This window comes from Prunus persica, chromosome G4 (genome assembly GCF_000346465.2).
Source record: "Prunus persica cultivar Lovell chromosome G4, Prunus_persica_NCBIv2, whole genome shotgun sequence".
NCBI classification, from domain to species: domain Eukaryota; kingdom Viridiplantae; phylum Streptophyta; class Magnoliopsida; order Rosales; family Rosaceae; genus Prunus; species Prunus persica.
In genome coordinates, this window is record NC_034012.1 from 4,108,853 (window position 1) to 4,132,980 (window position 24,128).

Sequence of the window (24,128 nt, forward strand, 5' to 3'; positions counted from 1 at the left end):
TAATATATACATGGGTATAATACATATACATATATATGTATATTATAATAGATAATATATATGGGTATGTTATAATAATAATATACATGTATATATGTATATTATAATATATATACATATAGTATAAATATATAATGTATATGTGTATATACGTGTGTATATGTATATTATAATACATACATGGGTATAATATATATACACATATATGTATATATACTTATATATATATTACATATATATATATACATGTATGCTATTATTATAATATTAATATGTATGTGTATATGAGTATATTATAATAATAATATACGTGTATATATCTATATGTATTTATATATTATATATGTATATATGTGTTTATATATATATGTATATACGTGTATATATGTACATTAATATATAATATAATATATATTACATATATACATGTATACATGTATGTATTATTATAATATTAATATGTATGTGTATATGAGTATATTATAATAATAATATATGTGTATATCTCTATATGTATTTATATATATATTATATATGTATATATGTATTTATATATATACACATGTATATGTGTATATACATGTATATATGTACATTATAGTATATGTGTATGTAATAATAATAATAATAATAATAATAATAATAATAATATATGTTATTAGTATTACAATATAATATATGCATCTTATATATTGGTGAACATAGGACTAGCTAATCCTCCCTTTCTACATGGGTTTAGTAGTCCCCTCCTAGTGAGGTATTTTTGGTGGGCCCGGTATTAACAATCCCATCTAAGACTAGAATTAAATGAAACAAACATGGTACTAAATTTAGTCCAATCCAGTCCAAGCCAAGCCTGTGTACCAAACGACCCCAAAAAGAGCTAATCCCCATCTTGAAATGGTAACCAGGCATATATGCAAATTTGGGCTTTTGAACCAGCTCAGCAGAATATTGGGCTCAATTTCAGCCGACCCGGCCCATCTCATAGAGCCCAAATTACCGAGCCCATTTACCAATTCCGCGGATTTTCTCCGACTTTTCCCACCTGCCCATAGTCGGCCGTTGATTTCCCCTCGGAATTTTCCTTTCGCCCATCGTTACGGTGCAAATCAAACCAATTCTCACTCAAAAACCATCAAACCCGACAAAACAACGCCTAGGACTTTTAATTACCTCTTTGATCTTTCCAATTAAAACTAAATCCACTGTAATTTACCTCCTGTATAAATACATTTCCTTACCAGCTAAGTTACAGAAATCACAAGACTCAGACTTTTCCTTCTCATTTTCTCTGGAACCAAGCAGGTTGGGTTTTCGAAAGTTTTAAGGTTTTTGTGTACCATTTGTTGCAGTAATGGCTGGGGAAAAGGGTAAAACAAAGCGATGGGGTTGGGCCGTCGGAGCGCTGATCGCTGTCTTTGTTGCCGTGGCCATGACATCGAGAACTGCTCCTAAAATCTCATTCTTCGGACGCTCTAATAAGCCTTGTAACTGTACTCAGGTACGCTTTCTTGCATGTTCTGTTTGGTTACCGAGAAAGTAGAGAAATGACGTCCTGTGGAAAATGGGAGGTTTAAATTTTGAAAATTGATCGTGTGTTTATTTATGGTGTGGAATTTTTGAACTTTCAATTTCAGGTCATTGTAACTAAGATGGCACATTGTTGAATTTGGGATAATTGGATTGTGTTAAATTAAAATCCTGCTTTACATTATTCAGACGAATGCGAAGCTTCTTAATTCATGAAATGGAAATGGTGTATTGTTTGAATTATGTAAAATGGGACTGGATGTTAGAAAGACTTTTATTATTTTTTTTCTTTATGTAATTGGGATTATGATTATGATTTTCCTGCTGCTTGATTTCCCCCCTCATAAACTGTGCAGGAAACACATAAGTATAGTGGGATAGTGGAGGATTGTTGTTGTGATTATGAGACCGTGGACCATATTAACAAGGAAGTTTTGCATCCATCACTCCAAGAGCTCGTTAAAACTCCGTTCTTTCGGTATTTCAAGGTTAGATGATTTCTATAAGTTGGCTAGATTTGTATGCTTGTTAAGAAATAATGAAATATACTATTCTAATTTTATTATGATTAATTAGTTAGGGACATATGTGAATCAGACTGATAAATGATGTTTTAATCTGTTGTGAACTTTGCTGCTGTATGTCATTCTTGAAATGTATTATTATTTTATTATTCTGTTGTTCTGCTGTGCATCTTATTTTTCTGAAGCATGGTTGATAAAATTTGTTTTAGGTTAAGTTATGGTGCGACTGCCCTTTCTGGCCTGACGATGGTATGTGCCGTCTGCGAGATTGTAGTGTATGTGAATGCCCAGATAGTGAGTTCCCAGAATCATTCAAGAAGCCCCATCATGGCCTTCCATTAGATGATCTTGTTTGTCAAGAGGGAAAGCCTGAAGCAGCTGTTGACCGTACACTAGATAAAAAGGCATTCAGAGGCTGGACAGAAATAGACAATCCCTGGACGAATGACGATGAGACAGACAATGGTGCGTATCCTTGCTTTTCCTTCTCAGCTTAACAGTTCCGGTTCTTATATGATAAGTTATGTTTGCAGTTGAAAGCCTCCTGCCAGTTGTATTTTCTTTGAAAATTTTAGTTTGTATAATGCAAATTTGAATTACTTTGGTGTAAAGTACACACTTGATGATTCATGATTTGAATGATTAGAATAGTTTATTGTACTTGCAATGATTGGTAGCACATTTATATTTGCAGCTGAGATGACATATGTGAATCTTCAACTGAATCCTGAACGGTATACCGGCTACACTGGTCCATCAGCTAGAAGGATATGGGATGCTGTCTACGCAGAGAACTGTCCCAAATGTAAGCTTTTACTCTCTCTCTGCCCCAATGCTAGTGAAAATGGTTGCATATTTTACTCAATTGACTCGTTTGCTTAATTTGAAAAGTACAAGTTAGCAATTCCTCCTTTGAGAAATCTTTCAGTGTAAACACTTCTTCTTACAAATTTTTGGGGCAGTTACACTGCATGTTTCATTGTATCTAAGATAAGATTCCACTGAATTACTAGTCCTTATTATGTGAATGTTGTGTTCACTTTCAAATTCTTCTCCAGATCCATCTGAAGAGTTATGCGCTGAAGAAAGAATTCTGTACAAGTTGATATCTGGTCTTCATTCCTCTATTTCAGTCCACATAGCTTCTGATTATCTCCTTGATGAAACTACACAAATGGTACAAGTTCTGATTCATCATTTCCTTTCAGACTTATATTTTACACAGAAAACAGACAGTTTCCCTGATTTCTGAAAGATTTCATACTGTACCCATGCCCCATATATTTTATACCCTTGGATCTTGATAAGAAATATCAATGGCAAATTCCTCTTTATGGCGCCTGGAAATTTGTCAGCTATTCAGAATTTAAATAAGTCTATAATGCTAACCATCACTGCCATGATCTCAGCAATGAGTTTCTTTAAATAAAAAGTTGGCAATCTTGGCTGTTTCGTTATTAGATGCATCATGAAGGCAACCATAGTCTTTCACTAGACTTATCATTTACATGCCTTTACTTTAAGATCTAACTTTATTTTCTTCTTTCTAAAATTTCTGTTTCAGTGGGGTTCAAATCTCCCATTGATGTATGATCGGGTCCTAAGATACCCAGATCGTGTCAGAAACTTGTACTTCACGTTTCTCTTTGTTCTCCGAGCCGTGACAAAGGTGAGTCTAATAAGTTTAAATTCTTTTCAAAGCATTATGTTATGCTTACTGGTAGGCATACTGAGCATACTAACAGTAGTTTTCACTTTTTGTATATTGTTACTTTTGATATTGTTTATCTTGCTGAGATAATAATATCAATCTTGTTCAAATGTATTTAGGCTGCAGATTACTTGGAACATGCTGAATATGACACTGGTAATCTTAATGAGGATCTGAAGACGCAATCCTTGGTCCGACAGCTACTCTATAATCCCAATCTACAAGCTGCATGCCCAGTCCCATTTGACGAAGCTAAGTTGTGGAAAGGACAACGTGGACCTGAACTGAAGCAGAAAATACAAAATCAGTTTAGAAACATAAGGGTTTTTTTTTTTTTTTTTTTTTTTTTTTTTTTTTTTTTTGGGGCTTAGTGTCTTGATATTGGTAAGATTCATAAGTATCATTTTTATGTGACTATGATTTAACTGTTTACATTGTCATTGTAGCGCACTGATGGATTGTGTCGGATGTGAGAAATGTCGACTTTGGGGGAAGCTTCAGGTCCTTGGTCTTGGCACAGCACTTAAGATCCTCTTCTCTGTTGATGGTCAACAAAACACTGATCAGACTGTAAGAATCTCTTTAAAAGCTAATTTTATATGGCTCTCAGGTGAAGAAACACGTTTTGCAATGTTATATAGTCAGGTCTCAAAAAATTGCTTATGGACCCTTCTTTATCTTTGATTTAGAGACATGTACTTAAGATAATTACAGCCAAAAGTAGTTACCAAAATTTTGAACTATTTTGACAAAGATTTTGAACAAATATATATATCTAAATATTTTTCTGGCAAAGATTTTGAACAATTGTGAGTTATCGCATATGGTAAAAGGTTCTAATTATGAAACTAATTATGGAACTCTCAGCAAGCAATGTCGACTTCATTTCCTACTTTGTTAAAATGACATAGCATGTACAAACTTCCCATCAATAGTTTTTTTGTTATTTTGGAATGGACAGTCTGATCTTTACTCTGTTAGTCATGCATGCACATCCATATGTTCTTTGTCATTTGTGATTACATCATTTGTAGGTGTAATTGAGCGTCCGACATACTTTTTATTTCTACTGAAGTCTATATTGTATTGCTCTTCAGCTGCACTTGCAACGGAATGAAGTGATTGCCTTGATGAACCTACTCAATCGACTCTCAGAATCTCTCAAGTTTGTTAATGAAATGGGACCCTCAACTGAAAGGCTAGTAGAAGGGCAGATTTCTCCACCCACCGCCCCTAGTTGCCCCATACAAAGGATGTGGGCATCTTTAAAATCTAGGTATGCAACTTCCTGTTAATACGCTTAATCTCTCTTCTGCTGCAGCACTTTGATTCTTGCTGTTATTAAGCTGGTTACCTTACTTGCAGGTAAGGAGAACTAATTGGTGATACATCAAAACAGCACACTTCTAAAAATAACTTAAGAAACCCAGTTCGGGTTTTCAAAAGCTTGACGCATGGAAGGACAGAGGCATGTAACAAGTACATGGCTAGATACAGAGATGCGTACAAGAACCTCAACAGAATTTTGTACTTCATTGAATTTTGAACTTTTCAAATAAAATTAGCACGACACTTCTGTTGTTTCACAATAGGTTTGCTGAAAGTTTATAGTAAAATTTGGTGGCCAAGGACTTCGACTTCACTTGTAGCAGAATGAGTTTGTCGAAGTCCAATTCAATCTTTCTTGTAAGGTTAATGAAATTGTTTTATGCGTCATTCATTGAAAACCTTGTGATGTAAGATTTTCTATATGATCAAGGGCCAATAGCGCCAGTAGCGCCAGCTGAATTTAGTTCCTTTTGTTTCCATGGGTAAAGTAATGCGTGTTTAAAATTGTTCAATCTGCTATGACATGATCTGTCAGCCTTTTTTGCATCCAGCAAGCAAACCACTATTGATGCCCTATCATTCTTCAGCCAACAATGCAACCTAATTTGCACAAATAGGATGCACTTTGACAGAGGTATTTTGTTAAATCTAAATTCATGGTGGTTACACTGATTAAATACGATCGTACAAGGTAGATCACTAAAACACATTTCTTGCTACCCAACGGATCCGTCTGCCTATTTTATGCTACTTGCTAGTGGTCAGATAGGTGCTTTGGCAATAACTCTCAAGATATACAATTATAGAAGGGACTAAACGTATTGTCAATACCACTGATCAGCTAGTAAACCCACAAATGAAGCAAAGCTACATAATTAGGCAAAGGAAGCTCCCTTTCGGTTACCAATTTTTACAAACTACTAGTTGTGCAACCATAGTGAACTGCAATAACCGGGCACTTTGTGCATCATTCAAAATTTACATAATATATCATATTGATGAGGTAAATGTGGGTATGTTGTGTTGTGCGCAAACAAGTTGAAAGTCAGGAACTACATAGCAAGTACACTCCAAGGGAGTTTTCTGTGCAGATTTGACAGTAAGCCGCAAGCAACAGTCTCAGCTGCTAGCGGGTTTTCTTTAGCCGCTTGGGGGGTCGCATTGTCTCCTTCTTCAAATCCTCTGGAGGTTTCAAGTCAATAATTGGCTGCAAGCATATTTAAAATCCACCAATGGTGAGAATCAATCAAAAGGCATGTCATCATTCTGTAGAACTTAAAACCAGCAATCATCATATACAGCAGCGCAAGTGCTTAATCACAGATTCACAGCAGACAACCATGAATTTTTTCAATTGACAAGAAAAATTAAAGTGGGTGCCTTTCAACCATATTATCCAGCTAAACTATATGATGGCATTAAAAGTACAATAAAAGTAACAATGTGAATGACCAGCCAGAACCAGACCATATGACCAGCCAAAACCAGACCATATGACCATCCAGTCTAATTTTCAAGCCAAATAACCTTTTAGATTCTGGACCTTCAGATATAGGTCACTCCTGCTCAGAGTGGTTTAAAAATTATGAACCAGAAGATTGACAAAGACTAATAAATTTTTTCATGGGCATAACAACATTTGTGCTTTATCAACGCTAAGACCTAAGAGATCCACCAAGCCGTATGAATGGGAAACACCACTTGATCAAATTAGTATGAGAAACAAGAGGGCACCATATCTTACCTCATCACATTTTCTTTGAAGTTCCAAGAGCTCTTGACAGTATGCAAGGCATTCCGCATGGTATACAGCAGCTAACTCCTTTATCACGGCCTTTCTTTTAATGATGCCAATCACTTCAAAAAAGAATATGACAAAAGGTTAGAGTCATGGCAGAGGTTCATTATAATAAATCCAGTGCCACAAGGAGCAAACAATAAATCTCAAATCTGCCACGATATATGGCAAGACAAACACGCATTATCCGAAGATTTCACAAGAGAGATACCACTTAGATTGGGGAATGAAATCGCTAACTGTGATTAGACATATCAGAACCATTTATGCGTGTTCCGTGCTTCATATAAAAACCATCTCAAAGAGCACCAGAAAGACTACAGAGTTGTCAGCCATAAATTCAAGTGAAATATGAAAAAGAAAACAAGGGTTTATCTTTTGTTTCCTACTTCCTACAGAGAATAGATTACTTTTACACGCATGTAGTTACACAGGATTTGCAATCACTGGGCCGATGTATCAAGAAAAAACGAACAAGAATTTGAGCCTAAGAGAAAATTTAACAGACAATATCTAAGCCTTAGATTTTAACAATGTGACAACTTCCCAATTAAAAAGTCAAGCACTTTCCTTTGAAAATCAACTTCAATTGTGAAATTCCACATCTTTCAATAAACCCAGATGGGAAAAATACAAATTGAAACATAAAAAGAATCTTAAAAACCTAATCACATTCGCAATTTGAGAAAGAAAAAAAAAACCCAAACAAGAAAAATACAAGAGCGAGAGAGAGATGGAGATAAGTACTTCGACTGGGATCGAATGGGGGAGAAGGAGGGTTGGCCTGAGAAGAGGAGGGTTGCTGAGGGGTCGCATCAGAATGAGGAGCTTCAACTTGTTCTCCCTCTTGTTGTTCTTGTTGTGGTTGTTGTTCTTGTTCTTCTTGACCCATTGAGGTTGTTTCTCGGAACTCCCAGAATCCTCTGAGGGGAAATCACTAATCAGCAATTGTTTTGATTAGCTCTTACCCGAGTATATATAACTTTTGTGACTTAGGAACAACTCGACAACATTGTACGGCAAAGGAACCACCCTCTACCCCTTCACACCATGAACAAGTGTTTTGGGGAATTTTGTATATTTTCCTGTACATGTGTTACGGTTTATGCTTTCCTCTTGCCTTCTTCCCGCTGAAGTCGATGTAATTGTGTTTGTTTGGGCCTGTGCTCAGCTTTAGTCGCGCTCTTGTTTTCGTTTAGGCCTCTGTGTACTTTGGGCTTTTTGCTAGTTTCGGTTGACTCTGTTTTGAGCAACCGATTTGCCTAGGCATGTTGGTTGGTACCCAATGATTGAAGATTGTACAACTTCTCTGGACACCCACAATCTTTTTCTACCAACACTGTCCTTTAAATATTTTTTATCTTAAATAATGAACTAAATATTTGAAATAGAAATAAAAAAATGGAAAAAAAAAAACCAACTCCCAACCTGGCCCGGTCTCCCTCTGCCGGCCACTCCACTCCTACAGTAGAGTAATTTTTATCACGTGACGATGTTGAGTGACAAAAACAATTCTAAAAGAGTCTGCGACCTTACTATAATCCCTCATTATAGTCTTCCTATATTAAATATGATAACAATTGGAGTATCACATGTCCATTTAGCCAAAAGGCCCATAACATTTTGTTCATGATATACCAATTCTTGGATTTTAATATTATGAGTTATACGAAAAAAAAAAAAAAAATCAGAATGGCTTTTTGGTCATTTAGAAATTTTATAATTCAATTGTTAATTTGTTACTAAAAGAAAACAAAAAAGAAGGGAAAATTATAGTTCAATGTAAAAACCCTTCTTGTTTGCCTAAAACCCTCACAGACACAGCAAGCAATCGCAACGCCACCACCATCACCATGAGTCTAATAGCAGGCTCATACGAGAAATTCATATGGGGCTTCAAGCTCAAATCCCTAAAACCCAACCCTGATTCTCAATCCCTAGCCCTAACCCCACTCTTCTCCTATCCCTCCCACCTCTCCTCCATCACCACAGTTGCCACCGCTGGCTCTGCCGCGGCCTCCGGTGGCTCCGATGACACCATCCACCTCTACGACATGTCGTCCGCCACCTCCCTCGGCTCTCTCCACGACCACTCGGCCACCGTCACCTCCCTCTCCTTCTTCACCCCTCCCCATCTCTCATTTCCTCTCAACCTCGTCTCCGCCGCCGCCGACGGGTCGTTTTGCATCTACGAGGCCGACCCTTTTGTCCTCCTCAAGAGCCTTAAGCCCCACAGGAAGGCCATCAACGACGTGTCGTTGCACCCTTCTGGGAAGTTGGCTTTGACCGTTGGAAAAGACGAGTGCTTGTCGATGATCAACTTGGTGAGGGGTAGGAGGAGCTTCTATTGCAGGTTGGGGAAGGAGGCTAGCTTGGTGACCTACGATGGTTCTGGGGATAAGTTTTATATGGCTATGGAAGACAAGGTTATGGTTCATGAGGCTGAGGATGCTAGGTTGCTTTGCGAGTTGGAGAATTCAAAGCGGGTTCTCTGCGTCGAGCCGGGCGAGGTTAGTTTCTTGGGCATTCTGTATTGGTTTTTTTTCTTTCCATTTTGCCTCCTTTTTGCATTTTTCAGTCTGCACATCGTCATGTGAGTACATTGTCTTACACTTATCTACTTTAGTGGTAAAAATCCCAATATTGCCTTCTTTACATCTATCTGTAATTATTTACACTGCACAAAGCTATATATGTCTGCCATATATCTGAGGTTACTTGTGTTGGGGGGAATATTAAACCATTGATAAAAGGCATTTCTCCAATTGCATTTTTTGTGATAGCTCTACTGGCAATTCACAGTTCTCTTTTTGCTAAGATCTTTCTGACTATGCAATTCACAATCTTTCTTGTCACATACTAAAGCAGATTGTTAGAAAGGTTATTCAAGTTTCCCTAAATATTACATTTTAATTTTTGATAGAACGGAGTTTTATATACTGGTGGTGAGGACCGCTGTATTACAGCATGGGACACAAACAGTGGGAAGGTTGCATATCGCATTGAGGATGCACACCCTGCTCGTGTGAAAGGAATTGTTGTGCTTACAAGCAAAGCTGGTGCTGTAGCCGATGATGACCCATATCTTGTAGCATCTGCCTCGTCAGATGGAGTTATACGCCTTTGGGATGTTCGCATGGCTGTTAAGGAGAAGCCAAATCCATTGGCCGAGGCTAATACAAAATCAAGGCTTACTTGTCTGGCTGGATCATCTCTTAAATGTAAGATTTACCCGTGTGTGATGGCTTGAATTTTTGTTGTTGGATAGCATGTTTTCCCCTTAATGAATTGTAAGTAGTCTTGTTCTAGAGTTTTCTTTTTCTCCCATCGAGCTTGTATTGGCATGAATCTTGTAGGATAAGATTATCATATAACTTGGCAGTAAATATGTTATGTCATACGAATTCTACACACTTAACCAGTGGAATTTCTGGATGAATGGCTTTGAATTTTTAGTGTTGACTTGGTCTGTTGATTGAAGGTATAAAGAAGGATCTGACTATAGCCAAATTTTGACGCTTATATACACTCCATGTATGTTCCTACTATACATGTTGCCTTTAGCCTAGCCTTAGTATGGGCTCCAACCCTTTACCTGATAAATGCTAAGGTAAAATATGAATATCCAATTCAAACACTCTGATAGGAATCTATTATGATGACAGTAGGCCTGTTGGATTTGCATGTTAAAAGTTCAAAACTAAAAGAAACACTTAGTGTTATTTTTGTACAATCTCAAGATCAGCATTATATTGTTTTGGTGAGCTGTAGTACCTATCTTGATGTTCCAATATACCCGTCCTGATGCTGCCATATGAACATGCAATTATGGATATAGGAATTTTCTGTAATTCTTGTGTCAACTTATCGTTAGTTGTCTTATTGTTTTCTTTTTCCTTCTTGTACAGCTTTCAAACGGCCACAGATTGGAAAAAGCGATAAAAAAGAGGAGCATGATGCAGCAACAGAAGGCGTATAAGTTATAACCAAATCAAAATGTCTGACCCAACAAAAATTGGCTCAGTCTTTGTAAAGGCTTTATATGTGCGTGCCTGAGAGATTCTTCAATTGCTGATAAACAGTAAAGGGAACTTCCAACGTATCAATTTTGTCGTAGAACTTGTTTGTATCAATTTTAGTTAAGTATTGGTTAATTCTGGGCCTCTTTGTATCTCTGGATTCTTTTCAAATTTTCTGGTAAAGAGACTCCTTTGTGTAATCCAGAGTTTTGAGTAAATTGTATGGAAGCGAATGCAGATCTCCCTTCGAAACTTCAGTGTGTTCAAATGTAGTCGCGCACATTTCCAAAGATAATCCAATATTTTTGAGTAAATTGTATGGAATAATGGAAGTGAATTTAGATCTTCCTTAAAACTTCAATTTGTTCAAGATGCAGTTGCATCCAAAGCGAAACATTAGCACATTAATGCGTTACTATACCTTCCCCAATGCGTCTTTTGCTTTCCTTTTATTTTCCTCTCTAAAATCATAGTTCTCATACCGGGTGAAGTTTGCTAGTCCTAGTTTGTCGTTAATCAAATGCTCTATGAACTGGTTTTTCTCTTTTGACCTTAACTCTTGTACTCTTCTGGGTTCAAGGCTAATATGTGGCTCTTGGAAATCCATTTACGCAGAAGAAAAAACACTTCAATATGTTCAATGAATAAAATTGTCAAAAACGAAACAGTATTTCTATACTCCATCTCTGTCTCTTGCATCCTTGATTTCCCACTCCAGGTTTCTTAATATGGCATATATACCATCTGATCTTGGATGAGATCGATCCGCTACTCGGAACTCATGTGGACATCCATTTATCTCTACCCAGCTACAACCGGGAGTTTTCTTTAGTCCTCTATCCCTGAGGAAACTCCTCATCTTAGCAACTCCATCCCACTTTCCAGCTGCAGCATATATGTTGGCAAGCAATATGTAATTTCCAGCATTTTTCGGTTCCATGGTTATAAGCTTCTCAGCAGCAAACTCTGCAACCCCAGGCTCTGAATGCAACTTACAAGCACTTAACAAAGGGCCCCAAACCCGAGCATCAGGTTTGAAAGGCATAGATTTTACAAGTTCTCTGGCTTCATTGACATGCCCAGCACGCCCTAGTAGATCCACCATGCAAGCATAGTGCTCCTGGCTCGGTCGACAATTATATGTTTCAACCATCTCCTTGAAACACTCCTTCCCTTCTTGAACAAGACCTGCGTTTACGCAGGCTGTCAGTACTCCAAGAAAGGTTACTTGATCTGGTTTCAATCTCAGTTCCTTCATTTGGTTATACAACTCAAAAGATCGATACCAGTCTCCATGCTTAGCATACGCACCAATCATAGAGTTCCATGTGACTAGATCTTTATCATTGATATTCTCTTCATCAAAAAGCTTCCAGGCCATCTCTATGCATCCACATTTTGCATAGCTGACTAGAAATGCCGTATTAACAGACGAAAGTGAGTTGAGGCTAAGTTTCACCGAGTACCCATGAAGGTATTTTACATTCTCTAGTGCCCCTAGATTCACACAAGCAGGCAAGATGTTAATAACTGTAATGAAATCGACACTGATTCCCTCAGATTTCATCTTGGAGAAGAGAGAAAGAGCGTCAAGTGACTGATCATGATTGACATATCCTTTAATCATTGCACTCCATGAAACAACAGTCTTGTTTGTCACAACATCAAAAACCTTTCGAGCCGAATTTAGACGATCACATCCACAGTACATATCAATCAGAGAATTATGAACGGACACTTGATAATCTGAACCATTTCTTATCACATGAGCATGCATTTGTTTGCCCCAATCAGTAGCTCTTAACTGTGTAATTGAAGAAATTGCAGGGATTGCAGTAAATAAATCAGCTCTAATGCCTGAACTTCCCATGCATCTCAGTAGCTCCAGTGATTCCTTAGGGTACCCAATTCGAGAATAAGCTGATATCATTATATTCCAAACAACAGAGTCCTTCTCAGGCATTTCTTCAAATACCAATTTGGCATATTCTAAATCACCTAACTTGGCATACATAGACAACAATGCAGTATTCACAGACAAATCCACACACAAATTGCTCACAACAACCAAACAATGAACAGCCTTTCCCACCTGCAATGAGTTCAAATCCACGCTTGACCTCAGCAAGTTAATCACAGTAACTGAATCAGGTTCAAATTTCTCCATTGCTTTTCCGCTTTGTGAACCCTCAGAAGTCAGAGAATTCCATTGCTTTCCCTCATTTTCAAAATTACCATAGCTTCTATACATATCAACCAAAGCAGCACCCACCAGATCATATGAATCAAAACCCAATTTCACCACATGCCCGTGAATCTTTGCCCCATTTCTAGCATCTGAACAGCAAGAACATGACTTCAAAACAAAAGGGTAAGTATTTCCCTCTGGGTACATATATTTCATGACCATTTCATTGTAAACCAAAAGGGTTCTCTCAAATTCACCAAACTCTGACAACTTTCTTAAGATTGTATTATACAGAAGGGAACTTCGGTCACTGATAGAGTTGAAGACTTGTTGGGAAAGACTGAGGGCGCCAAGGTTGGCATAGCAGTCGATGAGTTTGGATGAGAGTGTTGGGTTTTGGTGCAGACCATAAAGGACGAACCTGGCGTGGATTTGCTGGAGTTTTTTGGGATCGTTGCAGAGGTTCAAGAGGAAAGAGAGTGTGTTCAATGGTCTTGTTTGGGTCGCGGGAAAGTGTAGAAATTTGAGAAGGAAGGGGTTGTGGAGAACATGTCTTGACCGTTGGGAGGGAAGCATGTTAGGCAGAAGTGACCCCAATCAACATCTTGGTGACGAGTTCACATAAAAATTGGGTCTTTAGTTGTTTAGTGGAGGCATCATGCTGGCATGGTAGAATAGAAAATTCACTTTTTTTTTTCTTTTTTTTTCCAGACACTTTTTTTCCTTTTCAAACCAAGAAAAATCACTTTTTCAAGGGTTAACCAAACAGAGAGAGAGAGAGAGAGAGAGAGAGAGAGAGAGAATTTATTTCAGTGTTGAAATAGAGGAGGGAGAACTAAACAGAACTTTCCGTTATTTATGGAGTTGCTGTCCTCCAAAGCTAAGCATATTGGACAACACCGATGAAAGATTTGAGCTTGTCTCAGCGCCAAGTAATCTCTTTCGTCTTCCCTCGTATTTCTCTCAATTCCCAGTAAACCCAACACTCAATTTTTCACTTCAAATTCCACAGGTAATTCCAGATCTCCCTTCTCTCAATTATTTTTGCTTTTCTTCGTCTTCTTCCATGTTCCTTTAGATTCCCCGTTTTTCTGCAACAATCTCTTCTGCTTCATTTTAATTTTATGATCTCAATTTAATTCTTGATTGAACATATCGGGTGTTTGGTTGCTGAGAAAATGTTGGAAAAGAAAAGAGCAGAAATTGATGCATAATTTTTTTTCGTCGTGTAGGAAACAGGGGAAAACTAAAACCCTTAAAGCAATTGAGCTTCATCCTGCTATTTAGATTGGTTAGCTAACTAATTGCTTTGGTTAGTGCGGTTGGCAATTCAGTTGCGTAATTAAAAGATTAATTTGATATATACAATGGGAAGTTGAGGCTCGTTCTCGACGGGGACATATAACGAAATAAAGGTTTCACTTCTGGTGGTCTATCCTTGGAACATAGTGCTGGTTAAAGTTAGTGCGTTGTTGGAGGTGTAGTGTTGAAGATTGAATTTGATGGAAGTGGATGGAAGTGCCTCAACAGTTTCTAGGGGTGCTCAATCAATTCCACTACAATCCAGGCGGCAGAGAGGTATGTTTTTCGGGTCCTTCCCATTCCTAGTCATGACTTGGTTGCCTTAGATTCTGCTCTGAAACTTTATTTAGGTTCTTTTCATGTGGTTCTGTAGCACAGATTGTTAAAAAATTGGCGTGAGCGGTCATTACTCGTGTTCCCTCTAATCGAGTCACAAATACATTGATTTATTGATTTGTGATATCTTAAGAGATAAGACATTGTACTTTTGTCTAGCAGTTCAGCTGGAGGCTAATGCCTCAGATGAATTTTTTTTTTCCAGGGAATAGGTTCATAATAGATTAGACTTTGTACTTTTGTCAATGAGAGTTGAATCTAAGAATATGTTATCAAATTCCACATGAAGAAGGAGAAATTAACTCAAAAGCTTGAAAAGGCATGATCATTGAAAGTAGGGAAGGAGAAAGTAGAATGCAGTTTAAGATCAAATTGTTGTCATGGCTTTTGGGAAGAGGCTAACCTGAAAAGGCCTTAAAGTCTGGTTGCACATATGCATATGCTTTAAGCAAATGCGTGACTCATCTAATTTTATCTATGTATGCCTTCTTTGACCATTTTGACATTTGGAACAATTGTTCGACATTAATGGCATGGAGCCATACAATCTGCCAATTCTTAATTTGCTTTTAGCATGAGTCTTATTTGAAAAGAAAGAAGACTTTGCACTTTATTCTTGTTCACACAAAATGGTTGTGTTTATGGTGGTTTTGTAGCTTTCTATCAGTTTACACAGCAGAGCCTCCCCGCTTGTAAGCCTGTCCTCACACCAGCATGGGTGAGTTATTAAATATCATAAGCAACTTCTTCTGTAGTATGTTATTCACTTTGTATATGTGCTTTGTGATATGGACTATCTTCTCTGCAGGTGATTACTACATTTTTATTGGTGGGTGCCATTTTCATACCAGTTGGGCTTATTACACTTCATGCCTCCCAGAACGTAATATCTTGTCTCTGTTGTTCATTGGTTCTTGTTTTCAGCTGCACCCATATTTATAGTGGAACATGAATCTGTGTGTAACCATTTGTTTGACATTGGATTCATAGGTTGTAGAAATTGTGGACCAATATGATACAGAGTGTGTCCCGGAGGCATTCAAGGGCAATAAGGTGGCCTACATCAAAGATAACTTCATCTCTAAAAACTGTTCTCGGTACTTGAAGGTAATCTTTTCTTTGTTCTTGTCTAGATTTAACTATGACATTCCTTGCGACTTGTTGATTGGATTTCTTGTCTGCTTCATTTAAGGTTGTCACAGAATATGAAACTACATATTGTCCATTAATCTAGATAATGTTTATCATCATCATCAATAATTGATTCTACGAAGCTTGATCTGTTAGGGTTGTTTTAAGAGGCAAGGCCATAAAATAACATTGTGTAGTAGAACTGTAGATGAGGAGCTGGTGGTAGGCATTTTTAAGAAATCAAATCTAGGAAAGGAGAGAATTAATGCAATAATTGCTTGCTACCCGGTGAGTGGGCAAACTTTTTTTCTTTTGTTTGTTATCCAATATCCCATGATGTAAGAAACTGATGCATTTCTGCTAAGCTGTTGTAGTTTCATTATTCAAGTTTCTTTTAAGATTGGTTAAATCTTAATATGCTACAAAACCCACGGCTACTTATTCAATTGTGTTGACTTTGAATTCTTCTATAATAAATTGGAATTATTGCACAGTTTTATAAGCTATTTCCTGGGGTCTTGGCACATGCCTTCCCAAATATTTTCCTAAATTCAGAGGCTCTGATTCCAGTAGTTTGTGTAGTTTCCAATAAACCAAAAGCTTCCACAGATTGGTCTGTGTATGTATTCACTTTAGGAACATTTCTTTATTAAATACTTTTTATTTGAAACTTATCATGCATTGGTTTGACTGTGTTGGTTTTATTCAATAAAGTTGTTTTTCATTTACTTTTTTTTTTTCAATTTTTTTTACATATTCGTCTCTTTTTGAAGGTTTACAAGCATATGAAAGCTCCAATTTATATCTACTATCAGCTTGATAACTACTATCAAAACCACCGACGGTGAGAGCTCTTGTGTTTTTATTTTTGGCATAGCAAGGAATCCATCACTTGTTCTGATTTATCTTTCTTCCTGCCTTTTTTTTTTTCCTTCGCGTTTTTCTTTTTCCATTATTCTGAAATGACTTGGTTTCTATATTGCCAACAGTTGCCTTCTTCTATGAGATTCTTCATGATAAGCTTATAGTGCTTTGAATTCTTTCAAACAACTACTGCAGGATAATATGTAGTGCACCTGGCCTTCATACTTTAGTCATCATACATCTTTATTTTGTAGATCCTTTTGGCTCCATCTTTACCATTATGAAAAATCTTTCCTGAAGATATATCACAGTGGGGGAAAAAGAAATTTAGGTGTAAAACCTTACACTCTCCTTGAACCATTGTACTAATATGTTCAAATTTACTGATCTATATGGATTGTTAGTATTATAGGTATAGTTTACAGGATTAAATATTTTGCTAATCCAATGGAAATTATTTTGTTCAAAATTTTCCTTTTCTTTAATACCTGTCTCAGTTTTCTTTTTCTTGTTTTTTGGTGAACTTTTCAAAGGGAAACTTGGAGAAGGTCAATAGTGTCATTGTTGTGCAGATTTTGAAATAACAAGATTTATACCTGAAGATCCTTTCTCTTCTTTTTTCTTTTTATTTTTGTTCGTCATCAAAATTCTGTAAAGCCAAATGTTTACTAAGTATTGTTCCTTATTCTATTAATCAAGAAAACTTAACTTTGATGTTACTTGTTTTGATCTCCAGCCTTAAAAGTTTTACTAAGCTGATTCCCAATTTTTCAGGTATGTCAAAAGTAGAAGTGATCAGCAGCTTTTACATGGATTGGGGTACAATGACACAAGCTCCTGTAAACCTGAGGAGTCCAAGAATGGTCTTCCAACTGTTCCTTGTGGCTTGATAGCTTGGAGTTTGTTTAATGATACTTATACTTTTATTCGTGGAAGAACTGAATTAAAAGTCAACAGGAAGAACATAGCATGGAAGAGTGACCGTGATCACAAATTTGGGAAGCATGTATATCCCTTTAATTTCCAGAACGGGACCTTGATCGGTGGTGGAAAGCTAGATCCAAGAATTCCTGTAAGTATTAGAGCTGTATAACAATCTATTAATTTGCTCTCTGTGCAACTATACCTTTGGATATGATGCCACCATTGATAGTTCACGGTACTTTTATGCAAGTACTCCACCTGAAGTTGTCGCCCAAGATTTGTAATGTCTAGTGAAAAATATACCTTTCATTTTTCGTTTTTTACTTGAGATATTAAAATGATAATAAATCGTTGCATATCAAAACACATTAGAATGCCTCCATTTTTGCGTCTATAACCAAAGTCAAAGAAGTTATACTATGTTTCCAGTCCCAAAAATCAGTGTCTATACCTCCATAATATGTGATATATATATATATATATGCATATGTTTTTATAAATATATTTAAAGTTTTTATCAGGCTCTTCTTCCTGGGGGGTCTCACCTGGCCAACTGTGCCATTTGCAAAGGATGCTGTTAAAATAAAAATAAAAAACCTCCCTTGTCTACCGCTACAAATTTTCTATAATTTCCTTGGAGTAAAACTAAGTTCTTACGGAAGTACAATATTTCTGGGGTTTTCATGAACTGTAATTTTTCTTTATTTAATTAGCTAAGCGATCAAGAAGATCTTATTGTATGGATGCGGACAGCTGCGCTCCCCAGTTTCCGGAAGCTGTATGGTAGAATTGAAGAGGATTTGGATGCAGATGATGTTCTCTTAGTCAATCTAACGAACAACTACAATACTTACAGTTTTGGTGGGAAAAAGAAGATTGTCCTTTCAACATCAAGCTGGTTAGGAGGAAAGAATGACTTCCTTGGGCTTGCCTATACTTTTGTTGGTTCGACTTCCATATTCATCTCTGTTGTCTTCTTGTTGCTACATATGAAAAATCCAAGGTAAATGTGATATATCATGCTTGACTTCTCCATCTTCTGCGTATTTTCATTGTTGCTACATCTGACATGTAAACCCCATATAGTACTAAATGGTTTTTTTTTTTTTTTTTTTTTGGGTCAATTACCTCAAAATATTACTGAATTCAGTCTTAGATTTTGCTGACAAAGTGCTTTGTTTTCTAGAACTCTTTAATTGCCGTAACTGGGTTGCCTTCTCAGATTTTCCCTGCCACTGGTTGCAATACTGATTTGGTTAGTTCCTCATTCATATTTGTTTTTCATGCCTTAATTCTTTCCCCAATAAGCTAAATGGCTAGATCTTCTAATCTGTTTCTTAGACTTTAATGCTGTCTTTCTCTGTTGCATTATTTGATTTGTTTATGTTTGCAGGCCCTATAGGGAAAGACCTTATCTGCCTTGGAACAAGCAAAGCGTTTCCAGCAGAAGATGTGATGATACTTTATGAATAGTTTGAATCTGTGGATTTAATGTAACCTCAACACCCACACGTGAATTATCAAAATGTCGAGCGATTTCAAAATGTACTTGCAAAAGAGAAAGGGGTTCTTTTTTGTGTAATATAGAAGAAAAACAGCATTCGAGCTAGTTACATGTTGTACATGCTACAGAATTTGTTCAGTCATTGATGACTGGTTTTCTCGGTATTCTTGTACTATAAGATGAAAAATTAGTTTGGATGAAACTTTGTATTCAAATGGGGGTGAATGGAGCTTGGTTTCTATTTTCAATAATCTAAAGCAATCTTTGTGCTTGATAAATTTCAATCAGAGTCAGTTTGAGCTGTAGGCCTCCCAAATCAGTCCCAGTCACTAGCTAGGATGAGATTGGGTTTAGGTCTGGATTCATTTTCTTCATATTTTTTTTCTTTTACTATCTTGGGACTCAATTCAATTCTTAATGTCTTATCTTATCTGATCCATGCACAATTATGCTGATGTCGTCTATTTATATATATAAATCTGACAAAACAGGAATAGGATATATAATGCAGCATATAAGATGAATTTTTATCCTATTTTTTATGAGGTTTTTGCATCCTTTCAGCTAAAAACAACCTTCATGCAAAATTTAGATTTTAGACATGTTCAAATATGTGATTGGTGTACATTCCTAACAAAGCTTTCCAAGGCCTTTCCTCCTTACCCTATTTTTGGGACCCTATCATATTTGAGCCCTATAAAACCTATGCCTCTAGCCCATAGCTTTCCTAGTTAAAAACAAAGGCCCCCTACACCATTGCATTGCTAGTTCCTTCCTCTTTCTTTCATCCTCCTCCTCCTCCTAGAATCAAGAAGAAGAAGGAACTAGCAAGGATCTTCAAAAGCATTCTTTTTGGAGAGATAATGGGGAAGAGGTTCAAAAACATGCAAAATTGGGGAGAGGTTGCACCTGCAGCCCTTTCAAGAAAATCTTCTAGAGTTTTGACAAAACTAGAGACCATAATTGAAGAGGGGTCAGAAAGCAGCTTTGAAGGTGGGCAAAAGGGGATGTCTTTGTATGTTCTTCCTTTGCTCCTCACTGGGTTTATGTACATCATGTTGTACACAGATGTGGCTTGACATGGTGCATATATGAGAGAGGCATGTGGAGAATTTGAATGGCTCATGTCTTATGTTACCTCAAGGTAATCAGCGTGTGTGTTAGGAAGAAAACCCAAAAACAATGTTACAATGTGAGGTGGAATTTGTAGCCTATGAACTTTTTGTACTAGTGCCATTAATTGATATAATTAATTGGCTTTTCACAAGGTACCATATCTTCTCTTCTCTTCTCTCTCTAGATGCGTAACGAAATTATATGATCCTTCAAAATATTTCTGGTGTCCAATCATAAACGGCCATGGTGAGGTTCTTATACCAATAGACTTGGCAAATAGAGGTTGAAAAAATTATGCTCAAAACAAATTATAAATTTCCCTTGATCGATCCCATTAGGCATATAAACCATAGCTAGACTAATTTGCCAACGTCCACCACAAATGGGAAATTATATATATGAAGGGACAAATAAACGCCGGACACAAATTAAGCTCCATGCTCATTACATGGAATTCACAATACAATCCATTCTAGCAAGAAGAAGATGAAATTAGGTGAATAAATAAAAAGAACACATATATTAGATGAACATTTATTCTAAGACATGACGCGTTCAAAGAACACATTTTTACTCAATTTTTTTCAAATTTGATCCCATTTATTGCATGGTTTTAGAGTGCACTCTAAATTTATAATCTTAAATTGGTTAATCGCTTTGATTGATTTTAAGTAACAAATTTTAGGCTTTGATATTTGAAACCTAACGTTGAATCTCTAAATGACCATTTTATAACCTAAATGGGGTCGAAGTTGAAGAAAATTGTGGAGAACTGAGGTTTTCCTATTTCCCATTTCCACGGTTACCTGAAGTTTTTATGATTTGGTAGGGAGAAATGAAAAGAAAAGAGAAAAGAAGTTGTGATGGAAAAGATGAAGCTAATCTGATTTCAGCAAGGCTTTTACAAAATGCTTGATTTGATATGAATACGAGAGCAACATCACATATTAACCAGAACAGGTGATTGATGAAAACAAAAACCATTCCTTTCACATCTCTCACTTCCATTCTCATTTATAAATTATATTTTCCTTCTCCACCTATAATTCAGAAAACCAAAAAACCAACAACCAAAAACAAAGAAGACACGGGCTTAGCCAAGTTGGCAGCAGATATGCTTCCTATTCTGCATTCGAGTTTGAATCTCCCTCCTCATAGTTTAGATTAGATTAAAGTAGAATATCGTTTGTATTAAAAAAAAAAAAAAAACCAAAGAAACGTATATTTTTAAACAGGCCAAGAGTTTTCAACGTATAAATACCAGTGAAACTCTAAACTTAAAATAACTATGCAAAAGGCCAATAGACATTCGAAGAACCTGCCATTGATTTTCCAATAAGAATGCCATGAGCATATACACTGTTCATATATATCTCTTTAGAGACGAATCTACCCTCGATCTTTCAAACTATTTCATGTACAGTTTCCTTTCCAATTCGCTTACATCTGGTAATTGGCCTATTGTCTGTACAACAAGAAATAAGAAACAAAAGAAACAAACACAGGAAGAAGAAACAATGCCCTCTTCGAAATCGGTGCAACTTCAATGCTAATTTGAGACCCCATAATATTTCCTGGTCCTTCTTCAACAATGGTTTCCAGCTTTGGACACTTTGAAGATTTCTGGTGCGTTATGAGCAGAGTTGGTGCAACTTCCACCCAGTTCTGCATGTAGCTTACCTCCTTCACCATCATTATCTCTCTAATCAGATAATAATATTACTGCCTAATTACTCAGCTAATTGTAATTAACACAAATATGAACGATCTTAGTTGGAGATTTTTGGCGTGTGAGAAGAGATCGGTGAAGTGTTCTGTATATATAATGGGGATTAATGCGAGATTATAGGAGGTGGTAGCTGGCAAATGACCATGGAGCATCAATCGTTGGGTGACACATAATGCATGGAGTTTGAAGAAGTCTATGGAACTTTCTAAATTTGGCAAATTTCACGTGTTACAACGTTGTAAATTTCACAAAACCACATGTTTGGGAAACCGCGTGTGATGTCTCTCAGCCATTTGGAATTTGACAAGTGCTCGGTGCACAGGAAAAATCGATGAAAAATAAATCTAGAAGACATTGCAAAACAAATATATTTAACAGTACCGGCTATAATTAAAATAAAAATGAAAAACCGTATAGCCGTTAAAAATTGAAATGAAAAAATGTACCGTCAGGTGGCTATACTTAAAAAATTAGTATAACCAGACGGCTATACTATTTATTTTATAATTAAAACGGTAGTATAGCCGATCGGCTATACTCTTTTCATTAAAAAAACTCCGAGTATAGCCGGGCGGGCTATACTATTTATAATAAAGAGAATAAGGGGGCGATACTCTTTATATATAAAAAAAGGACGCGCACAGTGACTAGGTGCCACTTGTCCAAAAGGTAAAGCCTGGCAGCTATACTATTTAGAAAAAAAATTAGGAAAAAACGAAGGGCGGCTATACTGTATATATAAAGACCGACCCTGAGCTACGTTTCAAACACGTAAGGCTGTGCGGCTATACTATTGTTTAAACAAAAATAAAAACTATTTAAAAAAAATTAGGGAAAACCTGGGTATAGCCGTGCGGCTATACTATATATATACCTGCCCAACGCCTATGCGCCACGAGCCGTGAGGCGATACTAAGGTTTAAACAAAATTAAAAAACGAGTATAGCCGTCGGCTAGACCTTTTAAAAAAATATTTATTATATTAATTCAATAATATGTGTGAATTATGTGTATAATACGTGAATTTTGTGTGTCTTATTGAACTTTTTGTCAAAAACATGTGTATTAAAATTGAGAAATACATTATTAAACATGAAAGTGTTAAAATCTTTATATGGGTAACAACTCTGGAAAAGTAAAAAATCAAAAGGGGAAAATAGAGACTCGAGTAACACACGCAAACGATTTCAAAATAAATAAATAAATAGAAATTAATTATTTTGTGGAATTTTTCTTTAATTTTTTATATTAAATAATAATTAAAATATAATTACTAATTAAAGTAATTCAAAAAGGCTAAGACATTACCTAATTACATATATTAAATTAAACAAGTAGGTCAAAAAAAAGAGGTAAAGAAATTATTATTTTTTTTAAAAACCTCTCCGATGACAGTTCGTCAGAACAGGTCTATGCTGGCGAAATGTTTGGGATTAAATATTCTTTTTAATCAGTATAGCCGCGCGGCTATACTGTTTATTCCTGCACACAAATAATTTGACCATTGGTACTTCAACTCCAGAAGCAAACTTCCTTTCTTGTTTGGCTAATCTTACAAATTTGCAGAGATTGACCTTGTCAAATAATCCATTAAATAACACTCTTCCTATTTCCTTTGGGAATCTCTCCACATCACTTGTATATCTGGAATTAACAAACTGTAGCATGAGGGGTAAGATTCCCGATGATATCGGCAACTTAAGCAGCTTGATAGCCTCAGCTATGGGAAACAATAAATTAACTGGCTCAATTCCAACCTCAGTGGGAATCTCCAAGGTTTGTTAAAAATTTAAATATTAAAAAAAAAACTGAGCATAGTCGGACCGCTGTACTATTTATAAAAAAAATAAAAAAAAAGACCGGCCTAGCGAGTAGGCGCCTACGTGTCAAAACAAGTATAGCCGCCCGGCGATACATTATTTTATTAAAAAAAACCGGAGTATAGCCGTCCGGCTATACTATTTATGTAAAAAAAGATCCGCCAAGCTATTAGGTGCCTACGTGTAAAAAGGTATAGCCTTTTTAAAAAAGGAAATACCTTATTATAGCCGCTCGGCGATACTGTGTAAATATATTATATTTAAACAGTCCCAATCTCTTGGACCACAGGAGTCCAAGAG

The 24,128-nt window shown here is 36.5% G+C and overlaps 5 protein-coding genes across 6 annotated transcripts; 3 read left to right on the forward strand and 2 right to left on the reverse strand.

Moving 5' to 3' along the window:
- On the forward strand, positions 1,091-5,576 carry LOC18779493 (endoplasmic reticulum oxidoreductin-1). 2 transcript variants are annotated; one of them, XM_020562745.1, is made up of 10 exons: positions 1,092-1,504; positions 1,890-2,021; positions 2,267-2,522; positions 2,752-2,862; positions 3,116-3,234; positions 3,622-3,726; positions 3,888-4,090; positions 4,215-4,338; positions 4,866-5,044; positions 5,134-5,576. In XM_020562745.1, exons 1-10 carry the CDS (start codon positions 1,358-1,360, stop codon positions 5,135-5,137), a joined length of 1,380 nt encoding a protein of 459 aa, XP_020418334.1. In that variant the 5' UTR covers positions 1,092-1,357; the 3' UTR covers positions 5,138-5,576. The 2 variants fall into 2 exon arrangements, with proteins under 2 accessions (XP_020418335.1, XP_020418334.1); XM_020562746.1 differs by lacking the exon at positions 3,622-3,726 and having other exon boundaries at positions 1,091-1,504.
- On the reverse strand, positions 5,917-8,000 carry LOC18778269. The gene is made up of 3 exons (XM_020562748.1): positions 7,643-8,000; positions 6,842-6,954; positions 5,917-6,304 (listed from the first exon to the last, which is right to left on the reverse strand). The coding sequence occupies exons 1-3, from the start codon at positions 7,785-7,787 to the stop codon at positions 6,224-6,226; spliced, it is 339 nt and encodes a 112-aa protein (XP_020418337.1). The 5' UTR covers positions 7,788-8,000; the 3' UTR covers positions 5,917-6,223.
- LOC18778969 (p21-activated protein kinase-interacting protein 1-like) lies at positions 8,484-11,228 on the forward strand. The gene is made up of 3 exons (XM_007214654.2): positions 8,484-9,405; positions 9,819-10,116; positions 10,804-11,228. The coding sequence occupies exons 1-3, from the start codon at positions 8,749-8,751 to the stop codon at positions 10,872-10,874; spliced, it is 1,026 nt and encodes a 341-aa protein (XP_007214716.1). The 5' UTR covers positions 8,484-8,748; the 3' UTR covers positions 10,875-11,228.
- On the reverse strand, positions 11,489-13,702 carry LOC18781443 (pentatricopeptide repeat-containing protein At1g11290, chloroplastic). Its single transcript, XM_007214074.2, has one exon. The coding sequence runs from the start codon at positions 13,676-13,678 to the stop codon at positions 11,588-11,590; it is 2,091 nt and encodes a 696-aa protein (XP_007214136.1). The 5' UTR covers positions 13,679-13,702; the 3' UTR covers positions 11,489-11,587.
- LOC18780867 (putative ALA-interacting subunit 2) lies at positions 13,726-19,435 on the forward strand. Its single transcript, XM_020562747.1, has 10 exons — positions 13,726-14,114; positions 14,335-14,680; positions 15,397-15,458; positions 15,549-15,623; positions 15,731-15,847; positions 16,645-16,715; positions 17,510-17,807; positions 18,373-18,662; positions 18,846-18,914; positions 19,053-19,435. Exons 2-9 carry the CDS (start codon positions 14,605-14,607, stop codon positions 18,853-18,855), a joined length of 999 nt encoding a protein of 332 aa, XP_020418336.1. The 5' UTR covers positions 13,726-14,114; positions 14,335-14,604; the 3' UTR covers positions 18,856-18,914; positions 19,053-19,435.